The 10,726-nt window shown below is 53.0% G+C and overlaps 1 protein-coding gene across 1 annotated transcript in view; it reads left to right on the top strand.

The window, feature by feature from the left end:
- The window catches only part of carmil2 (capping protein regulator and myosin 1 linker 2), a 47,365-nt gene extending 37,099 nt beyond the window's left edge, over window positions 1–10,266 (top strand). Inside the window, exons 32-40 of the mRNA XM_036544593.1 lie at window positions 1,467–1,570; window positions 1,810–2,467; window positions 4,051–4,173; window positions 4,827–4,863; window positions 6,493–6,564; window positions 6,675–7,037; window positions 8,298–8,402; window positions 8,728–8,832; window positions 9,954–10,266. Of these exons, the coding sequence (XP_036400486.1) occupies window positions 1,467–1,570; window positions 1,810–2,467; window positions 4,051–4,173; window positions 4,827–4,863; window positions 6,493–6,564; window positions 6,675–7,037; window positions 8,298–8,402; window positions 8,728–8,832; window positions 9,954–10,168 (1,782 nt within the window). The 3' untranslated portion in view covers window positions 10,169–10,266. The remainder of the gene's footprint in view (window positions 1–1,466; window positions 1,571–1,809; window positions 2,468–4,050; window positions 4,174–4,826; window positions 4,864–6,492; window positions 6,565–6,674; window positions 7,038–8,297; window positions 8,403–8,727; window positions 8,833–9,953) is intronic.
- Window positions 10,267–10,726: the final 460 nt, after the last annotated feature.

The following is a 10,726-nucleotide window of genomic DNA, read 5'->3' as shown; positions in this document are numbered from 1 at the left end:
TGTGTGTGTGTGTGTGTGTTTGCGTGTGGTGTGTGTGTTTGCGTGTGGTGGTTGCATGTGAGTGAGCGTGCGTTGGTGAATGGGAGATGGTGTGAGTGTGTGTGTGACGTTTGCGTATTTCACAGCGTTAGAGACGATCAGCGCTCTGCTCAGTGTGTGTGAGAGGGAGGGAGCAGGATGGCAGTGTCACTGTTTCAGTGACGGAGACCAGAACCTCCTTCTCACAGCAGTGTACTGCAGGAACAGGAATCGCACTGTGTTTCTGTTTGTGTGAGAGGGAAAAGAGAACGAACTACCCTCATTGGCTGAGCAAGGTAGCCTGTGTGTGTGTGTGAGTGCGTGTGTGTGTGTGTGTGTGCGTGCGTGCGTGTATGTGTGTGTGTGTGTGTGTGTGTGTGTGTGTTTGTGGCAGTAATTCTACATTCTCTGCAGGGCTGTGAAAGAGTTCAGATGTTGCCAGCTTTGCTCGCTGAATCTCCTGGTGGCCATGAAGCCACCTCGGTTTTCCTCATTCTGCTCACTCCCTCTCCCTCTGCCTCCCTCTCTTTCTGAGCCCCTGTTTGTCATGCAGTGAGGTGTCAGGGCTGATGGTACTGCATGTGTGTGCAGGCTGTGTGCGGGCTGTGTGCGGGCTGTGTGCAGGTTGTGTGTAGGCTGTGTGCAGGTTGTGTGCGGGCTGTGTGCGGGCTGTGTGCAGGCTGTGTGCGGGTTGTGTGCGGGCTGTGTGCGGGCTGTGTGCAGGCTGTGTGCAGGTTGTGTGCAGGTTGTGTGCAGGCTGTGTGCAGGCTGTGTGCAGGCTGTGTGCAGGTTGTGTGCAGGCTGTGTGCAGGCTGTGGTCTCTCCTGCTCTGTGTGCAGGATGATGGCTGATAGGTAGCCAGCAGGAAAACTCTTAGCGTTCCCTGTGTCTCTGCACAGTAATGGTGCTGTGATTGGTCACATGGGTAGCTATGAAGTCATGGCGTTTCCCACAGCACAGACACTGAGAGCCTCCGGAGAAATCCTCTGTCTGCCTCCCTGCTTCCTCGCCCTGTGTGCCTGCATGTGTGTGAGCACCTATTCCTGCTGATCTGTGTGTGTGTGTGTGTGTGTGTGTAGGGGTGTGGGTGAGTGCGTATGTTGCTTATGTATATGGCAGTGTGTGGGTGTGCGTGCAGTGTGTGCAGTGTGTGCGTGTGTGCGTGTGTGTGTGTGTGTGTGTGTGTGTGTGTGTGTGTGTGTGTGTGTAGGGGTGTGGGTGAGTGCGTGTGTGTGTGTGTGTGTGTGTGTGTGTGTTGCGTCGGGGTGTTGGGGAGCAGAAGGAGGGCCTGGCGGTGGTTGTTTCCCTTGGGAAGGGAGAGACAGATGCGCACTCTCTCTTACACAGACAGCCTTTTTCTGAGCATGCTCACTGCAGAATGCAGAGTTCCTTACTGTAGTCACTGTGCACATGTGTCTAACCTGTGTGTGTGTGTGTGTGTGGGACAGGAGCAGGCCGCTGAGAACGAGAATGAGGCGAATGAGACCATGGGGCGAGTGGATGAAGGAGTAGAGGAGTTCTTCACCAAGAAGATCATCCCTGACAACCCCCTGTGAGTACAACACACACACACACACACACACACATACACAGGTGCCCACCCCTTCCTGTTTAAAGATTCTGCTATACACTTGCTCTGGTTCTAATATTTACACAATCCAATTGTCCAATTATATCATGTGTTCATCAGTTCTCGTCCAGAAATCTGTATGCGTCCTAATCCCCCGAGTCAAAAACTCACTTTACCGCCATGCCCCTCTGTGACACTGTCCCTCCTCTTCCTGTATACAGAAAGAGCCAGAGGGAGGAGCCCCCAGTAAAAGCACAGGCCGTTGAGCCAGCCAGCTCAGCGCCCTCTACTGGCCCCTCCAAAAACATCAAGAAGAAATTTGGGGACTTCTTCGCTTTCAAGAAGGTCCGGGCAGCACGGGGGTCAAAGGGCGAGGGGGGGCCAGAGGGGAAGATCAAAAAGACTTCAATCGCAGACCTGATACGACCCCTGAGGGAGGCGAAGGAGCGGGAGAAAGAACGAGAGCGGGAGAGAGAGAGGGAAAGGGAGAGGGAGCGAGAGCGGGAGAGGGCAGAGGAGGAGAGCGCCGCCAGGGCAGTCACGGTCACAGCGGTGCCGGCAGCAGCAGACACAGCGCCCCCTGCTGCTCCGGCCCCCGCCCCGACCCCCACCCCTGCACCAGCCCCCGCCCCTGCCGTCACACCCGTGTCCCCCGCCGCAACCACCCCGCCCCCAGTGGTCACCACGCCCACGCCGGCCGTGCCCGGCCCCGCCCCCAGTCCCCCCCCCGCCCCCCCGCCTGTCGCTGAGCGAGAGAAGAGCCGCACGCCGGATGGGGAGAGGAAGCTGGCCTCCCGACGCTCCCTTAGAGAGGGCAAGTCCCAGTCTCTCATCCTCCTGACCGGCCTGGAGCCCGACGACGCCACCAGCCGCAGCAAGGTAGGACCACAGGGGGCGCTGTTCAGCTACAACTGCACCACTGCCTGGCTGCAGAGGAGGGAACAGCATTAGGGGAAGATGCAGCCAGGTGCAGTTGGGTGCAGCTGGATGCAGTTGGGTGCAGCTGGATGCAGTATGATGCAGTTGGATGCAGTATGATGCAGTTGGATGCAGTTTGATGCAGTATGATGCAGTTGGATGCAGTTTGATGCAGTATGATGCAGTTTGATGCAGTATGATGCCGCTGGATGCAGTTGGATGCAGTTTGATGCAGTATGATGCCGCTGGATGCAGTTGGATGCAGTTTGATGCAGTATGATGCAGTATGATGCAGTTGGATGCAGTTTGATGCAGTATGATGCCGCTGGATGCAGTTGGATGCAGTTGGATGCAGTTTGATGCAGTATGATGCAGTTGGATGCAGTTTGATGCAGTATGATGCCGCTGGATGCAGTTGGATGCAGTTTGATGCAGTATAATGCAGTATGATGCAGTTGGATGCAGTTTGATGCAGTATGATGCCGCTGGATGCAGTTGGATGCAGTTGGATGCAGTTTGATGCAGTATGATGCAGTTGGATGCAGTTTGATGCAGTATGATGCAGTTGGATGCAGTTTGATACAGTATGATGCCGCTGGATGCAGTTGGATGCAGTTTGATGCAGTTGGATGCAGCTGGATGTAGTATGATGCAGTTGGACACATTGTGCACAGTGTAGGCGATGTGAGTAATCCATAGTAAGGCGCACTGAGGAAAGCATTCTTGCTGCTCACTCAAGATTCGCTCAATTTACTTTATTTTCCATCCCTGTCAGGACGCTGGCCATGGGGCAGGCCTGAAGCCTGACATATGGCAAGAGCCACAGAAACATCCTAGAAATTGCTGCTCTTTGCTCTTGAGTGCCTCTGGCCAGTAGGAGAGAGTCCCTGCTATGACTCCCATGGTGCACCTGGGGGATCTCCTCTGCTGATACATCAGGTGCAGCTGCAAGGCCTCTCAAATTCAAAGTCAGTGGTGCTTTATTGGCAGGACAGAGAGTTGCTGTGTTTCCAAAGCAGCAACATGAGCAATCCATCAGTTAATCAAATACGAACAAACAAATTAACTGAAAACATCCGTACATACAAGCGAAATTGACAAACGGCAAACAAAAATCTCCCCTGCATAGTGCATCCGTACTTTCATATTTCAGTGTCTGAAGAGGAAGGGTGACATGGCGGCTCAAAGGGGGCTCAGAGAGGGGGGGTCAGGGGGGTTAGCCGGAGTGTCCTTGGGCGAGTGCTGTGCTGTTTTAGTCATTTGCAAGGTAGGTTACCTGGGTTTTCTCAGTAAATATCTGCCTGTATGAATGGGTGGTGAGCTAAGCAAATATATAATTATAATAAATGAACAGTGCAGTAGTGGATTTGTGAGGTGATATTGCATGCAATGATGATATATTGGTAAATGAATATATATGACATACATAATATATCTAAATGCACTGTAAGTCAATAGCAGCAGAACAGGTGATAAAGTACGAGGATGTGTCATGTTTTGAGCTAAGCCCCTCCCCCCTTCTTCCATTGGCTGTGATGTTTCAGAAACACTTGAGTGAGAAGGGCTCGACCAATGAGGGCCCCTCCAGCTTTGAGCAGCGTCTCCATGTGATGCTGCACCGCATGGGCGTCACCAAGACCCTGCCGCCGGACACCAGGAGGGGCCAGGTGAGGCCGCACCCTGTCCCGGACAGGACGCTCCATCCCGCACAGGGTATTGTGTTCTCCCCTCAGCTACTGCTGTGCAAGGACATCTATTATTATCCCCCCCCCCCCCCCCCCTGCAAGTCGGAGGCAGATCAGGTTGAACCAGAGTGGGGGGGGGGGCTGCTGCCTCTGTGCAGATGCAGCAGCAGCAGGGTGCCCTGGTAAGGCGCTAAACATGTCTGCAGCCAGTAGGTCATAGGGTCAAATCCCTTCATAGGAAGAGACAGTACCAAAGGCCTGATCTGTCCAGTCTCACAGTGGAGGTGTTCATGTCTGAAATTGGAATATTCCGCAGGTCTCTGTGAGGTCTGCGGGGCATGTGGGGAGGGGTGGAGTCAGGGCAGGAGACTGAGGTGGGGCACAGGAGCTTAGCCGGGTTAGGGTGGGCGGGGCACAGGGGAACGTGTTGGGGGGTCAGACAGAGGAGTACCACTGTATGTGCATAGCGTTTATAGTGCAGTTCAGGCATGTCTGTCACTGAGATTTCCCGTAGCCCTGTGACCCTGTGGAAGCTGCTTCTCTGCAGCTCAGTATGTGCCATGCTGAAGGCCTACAGCGTACGAGAGACGTTTACATGGCTACAGATCCTAACAGTCTCATTTTTACTCTTACAGAACAAGGAGGGAGAGCTACGAAAAGCCGACTCAGAAGGTAAGGTGTGGTTTATCCGCCCTGCACTGTGGCGAAATGGTTTGGCATTTGAAGATCTGGATCAGAATGCTATACGCTGTACAGATATTTGTGTATAGAGCTGTCAGGTGGAGCAGTGGAAGAGGAATGTATCTATGGATAACACTGGGTATATATATATCTGTGTTGCTTGTTAGTACTTACGCATAATGGACGGAAGTTACATTACATTACTACATTATTGGCATTTAGCAGACACTCTTACCCAGAGCGACTTACATCAATTACAGGTTGCAATGTTATCCATTCATACAGCTGGATATTTACTGAGGCAATTGCAGGTTAAGTACCTTGCCCAAGGGTACAGCAGCAGTGCCCCAGCGGGGAATTGAACTGGTAACCTTTCGGTTACGAGTCCTGCTACACTGCCGCCTCCCCTGACAGAGATTAATACTACAGAGATGACCTTTGAGTGCAGATGTATGCTGTAATTGCTCTATGTGCAGATATTCGTAGTAGTGGTCTTCGTGTGCAGATATATGGAGTTAGAGTTGTAGAAAGGTCAAGCAACAGGATGTGTAGTTACGCTGAGATGTCTGTAGTTATCTGTGTGAGCTGCTGAACGGAGCAGTCTGAGCTGTGTGGGGAGCAGTCTGAGCTGTGTGGGGAGCAGCCTGAGCTGTGTGAGGAGCAGCCTGAGCTGTGTGAGGAGCAGCCTGATCTGTGTGGGGAGCAGCCTGAGCTGTGTGAGGAGCAGCCTGAGCTGTGTGGGGAGCAGCCTGAGCTGTGTGAGGAGCAGCCTGAGCTGTGTGAGGAGCAGCCTGAGCTGTGTGGGGAGCAGCCTGAGCTGTGTGAGGAGCAGCCTGAGCTGTGTGAGGAGCAGCCTGATCTGTGTGGGGAGCAGCCTGAGCTGTGTGAGGAGCAGCCTGAGCTGTGTGGGGAGCAGCCTGAGCTGTGTGAGGAGCAGCCTGAGCTGTGTGAGGAGCAGCCTGAGCTGTGTGGGGAGCAGCCTGAGCTGTGTAGGGCCTCTCTGGGGAGTCTGACTCAGTAGCAGGGACACTGAGACGCTCTCCCGGAGGTCAGAGGTCACACTATGTCATTGACCCCATGCGCACATGGCACTGTCAGCACTGCCACTTACAGATCTTTGTATCACGGTGTCGGAGGTCAGAGGTCAGAGGTCTTGGTGATGTGGAGCACATTTCAAAGGGATTTCAGTCTCTGGCTGTGGATGCGTTCAAAACCATGCTGGCGGTGTATTGTAAGAAGGCTGTGTGCGTGAGTGTGTGTGTGGTTGTGTGAGTGTATGCATGCGTGCGTGAGTGCGTGTGTGTGGTTATGTGAGTGTGTGCGTGCATGTGTGTGCGGTGTGCGTGTGAGTGCGTGCGTGTGAGTGCGTGCGTGCGTGTGAGTGCGTGCGTGCGTGTGTGTAGTGCGCGCGCGTGCGTGAGTGGTTGTGTGTGTGTGGTTGTGTGTAGTGTGTGTGGTTGTGTGTAGTGTGTGTGGTTGTGTGTAGTGCGTGCGCGCGCGCGCGCGCGTGTGTGGGTGTGTGTGTGGTTGTGTGTAGTGTGTGTGTGTGTGTAGTGCGCGTGCGTGTGTGGTTGTGTGTGTGTGTTCTCTCACTGCATTGTCTTTGCTCCTCTGTTTCAGGGACGATCATTGACAGTAAACCTGAACCCCCACCCACCTTCATGAAACCCCGCACCATGTCCACCTCATCAGGTAACACACCTTTTTACACACACACACACACACTTGCTCACGCCACCGCCAGTGATCTCCCTCAGCTTGTAATCAGCATGGGAGTAATGACTAATGTTTTTCGCTCACAGACATGAGGAGGCCAATCAGACCAGGAATGACCGCACTGGAGTCTCTCAGAGCTGTTGAGTCAGCTGAAAGACCGGTACCCCCGGAACGCCCTGGCCCCCTCCCCCCAAAACCCCCGATTAGGCCCCCCCTCTCCACCCCCGAGTCCCCCGCAGCGCCCCCGAGAACAGCACCCGCCCCCCCCAGCCAGCCCAGCCCATCTCATGAGGGCAAACCCGTGGAGGCCGAGCCCCCTCCACTGCAGCCGCGGGACCCCCCCATCCCATCCCCCCGAAAGGAGACACCCCCTGCCCCGTCTCCACGGCGAGGAGTCAAACTGGGAGACAGCAGAGAGCGGTCAGAAAGAGCACAGTCAGTCACTGAAGGTACGCATCCCCCACAATGGCCTCTCGCATTTCCACTCTGATGGAGAAAGCCTGGACTGATTCAGATTTACAGCTGTCTGCACAGGGGCACAGCGGCCCTGATCCTGGGGCTTTGTGGCTTTGGGGTTCAGTGCTGGGGTTACCTTTCGGGGTGTAAACGCTGTGCTTTTCAGCTGTAGAAGGAGAGGGTGTGGTCCTCTCCACCTGAGCCTTCACACAGCTTATATAATCAGTCTGATTGATTGTGTCACTTCAGGCATTTGGCTCATATATAAAGCAATTTCACAACAGTTAAAATAAATAAACACATTTTTCTGATGTGAAATGACACTGCTTGGGTGGTAGATTGTGAGTGTGATCGTGGATGGGAGGTGGTCACTCGTTCTGCTGACCACCTGCAGTCCATTCCGCTACTCTGACTCCTCTGTTGCTGTTTCCTCTGAATGACCTTTTTTGACCTTTTGGAGCCCCTCTGAACTGAGACGGGCAGAGTTTGGACTGAATGTTCTGCACCCCGCTGCTAGGCTCAGCTTTCCTGTTCTAGGATCAGCACAAATCCTGCACCACAACATGGTGCTTAAAGCATAGAAATAGAGCTACTAGGGCGGTTCTTCCTGTTTGAAAGGTGTGCTTTAATGCGTAGTTCAGGGCTAAAGTCTGAATTTTGCTCAACATGAAGTCCTTTTAGGAGCAGTAGCGGTTCCTGTGATTGCGCAGTGGAGTGTCAGGTGCCTTTGGTTCCTGTGATTGTGCAGTGGAGTGTCAGGTGCCTTTGGTTCCTGTGATTGTGCAGTGGAGTGTCAGGTGCCTTTGGTTCCTGTGATTGCGCAGTGGAGTGTCAGGTGCCTTTGGTTCCTGTGATTGTGCAGTGGAGTGTCAGGTGCCTTTGTACAGCGTGATTATTCTTAAATCAAACAGAACTGTCATGCTCCCTGCAATTCTCTGCCTGTTGCACAGTCTGGCGCTTCACTTTGATCAAAATATTTAGGACTTGAAAGCCTTCTGGTTGTGTGTGTGTGTGTAATTCTGACAGTGATGTTGCGTGTGTGTGTGTAATTCTGACAGTGATTTTACGTGTGTGTGTGCGCGTGTGTGTGTGTGTGTGTGCGCGTGTGTGTATGTGTGTAATTCTGACAGTGATGTTGCGTGTGTGTGTTCTGACAGTGATGTTGCGTGTGCGTGTGTGTGTGTGCGTGTGTGTGTGTTCTGACAGTGATGGCGTGTTTGTGTGAGTGTAATGCTGTGTTGTGTGTACCACAGAAACCCTCCCAAAACCGCGCCCCCGCATGAAGTCCTCGCCCCAACGGCGTGCTGTGTCCGTTCACGAGGAATCGCTCCGAGAGCACACCGCGCTGGACCCCAAGGGTGAGCTCGCTTTGGGAGGAAGTGACATCATCATAAGAGGAAGTGACATCACTGACTGTCACTGAAATCATCGTGAGAGAAAGTGACATCACTGACTCTGGCTTTGTTAAACATTCTGATTGGACAGGTTCATTTGCTTATTGCCTGTCACTGAGACCATCATGCACATCGTTATACTCCCTATGATGTCACACTCATTGATTTTACTAATTCTGTTTTTGCTCTGTCATCCTGGGTTCTGAGGGGCTGGAGTTGCTTTGTTTGATCTGAGGCTCAAAGCCCCGCCCTTTTGTGTGAACCATCTCTGTTTCCCCCCTTCTCTCAGAGCTGATGGCAGCGTTGCCACGGCTACAGAGGTCCCCGGTGCGGAAACGGCCCAACCTGGGAGACCTTCCGCCCTGCAGCGAGGACCAGCCTGAGGGAGAGGGGGGTGAGTAGGGGCTGGAAAGGGAGGGGTAGGGGTGCAGTATGGGGGGGTGTTCAGGTTGTGGTTGTGGGAGATTTTGTGGTATTTGCAGTTGTGGGTGTGGGGGGTTTTGGGGTATTTGCAGTTGTGGGTGTGGGGGGTTTTGGGGTATTTGCAGCTGTGGGTGTGGGGGGTTTTGGGGTATTTGCAGCTGTGGGTGTGGGGGGTTTTGGGGTATTTGCAGCTGTGGGTGTGGGGGGTTTTGGGGTATTTGCAGTTGTGGGTGTGGGGGGTTTTGGGGGCGCGTGGAGTTGTTGGAGCAGGATAAAAGGAGTCTTGACAGTGTCTGTTAGATGGAAAGTGCAGGGATTGTGTTGTTAGCCTGTGCTGACTGTGGATCAGTTTCAGCTTTTTTTACATTTTCAGGGTTTAGGATTTAAGCTGGGTAAACTGATCTTGGATCAGCTGTTGCCAACAGAAAGCACACAAAAGCATTGTGCTGAATTTACAAGGCAGCAAAGAGGGGTCAGGTATGGGGGCACCGACCCCCCCCCCCCCCCCCAACAAAGCAGGGTAACAGAACGGGATTCAGCCGAGAGCAGAAAGCCTCTGTTCTGCCGGTGTTCTCTTCGGACACAAAGAGCGCTGTTTATGAAGATCATAACTCCCTCTCAGAGCCCTCCGTCTACCTGACTGCCGCGGTTATTACATTACAGCTCACATTTACCGTATCCAAGCATGGCTCATATTACCCATCGCTGTAATTCGGATAAATGTCTTCAATTTACAGGCGGGTGATATTTATGCCAGATGGGGGGGGGGTCTGCAGTTGGGCCAGGAGATCCTCTCCAGCGCGACTGATATGACAGTTATTAAAGCTGCCTGTCTCTCCTGTGATCTCAGAGGGAAGCATCTGTGATGTCAGCGCCTGTGATGCGAGCGTTAGTCACTGCAGTTTTGTTAGTTGTGCAGGTGTGGATTCTAGAATCCCCCAGGAATTCCATCCTTAGTTGTGTTTTCCCTCCCGTTTCAAAGCAGTTCCAACCTCCTCCACTTAGACTAGCCTGCAGATTCCTAAAGCCTTCCCCTCGCTATTGCTAATATGCCTGTGGAAAAAAAGTATCTGTGCTTATCCCTCCTCCCAGCAGGTGAGACGAAGAATGGTACGAGCCAGAACAGCGAAGAGCCAGCCAGCAGTCCAGCCTCAGAGAAGTGGGCGGGGCAAAGCCCGGAGGGTGGCGGAGAGGGAGATACCACGGAGGAGGGGGGTGAGACGGTCTCACGGCAGCAGGTGCCGCAGGGAGCAGAACCATCAGACCAAAGAACTGAACCCCCCCTCCCTCCAAAACACATGAACTGACCAGGAGCAGAGTCTATTTTCTACAGTGTCCCTTTGCATTGCACGCCAGACTATGTACAAACAAAAAAAAAAATAATAATGAACAAAACCGAAAAAAAGAGAGGAAACAGTACCTATACTTGTTAAATATTATTAAAAAATGAATTCAGATGTGTTATACGGAGTGGCGTCTGTGCTGGTGGTCTGTATCATTGGTGCGCTTGTGTGGGATTTGTGCATTTTTATTTTGCTCTGTTGCCTCACGGCTTTATCATGTGCAGCTTCCACAGCTCGCCTTTTCCCTGCTGTCGGCTCACAGCTGGAAACCGGCTCAAACCGGCCAGGATCTCGCTCAAGTCGAGGGTACAATGGTGCCAATGCCTGACAGTAAAACAGACAACGCTCTGGCTACGAGCCCCGTTCCTGAATACTGAACTGGTCATCAGACATGGAGATACCAGCACTTCCATGGTTCTGGAAAATGCCCAAAACCAGGAAGAGACAACTGGCCAGGAGAGGTCAGAGGTCAGAGGTCAGTATTCACACAGACAGGTTCTACAGGACAGCGTGTAGGGCAGG

The sequence above is a fragment of the Megalops cyprinoides genome, chromosome 13 (genome assembly GCF_013368585.1).
Source record: "Megalops cyprinoides isolate fMegCyp1 chromosome 13, fMegCyp1.pri, whole genome shotgun sequence".
In the NCBI taxonomy this organism is placed as follows: Eukaryota; Metazoa; Chordata; class Actinopteri; order Elopiformes; family Megalopidae; genus Megalops; species Megalops cyprinoides.
Note: the sequence above shows the minus strand (reverse complement) of the source record. Positions and strands in the feature narration are given on the sequence as shown.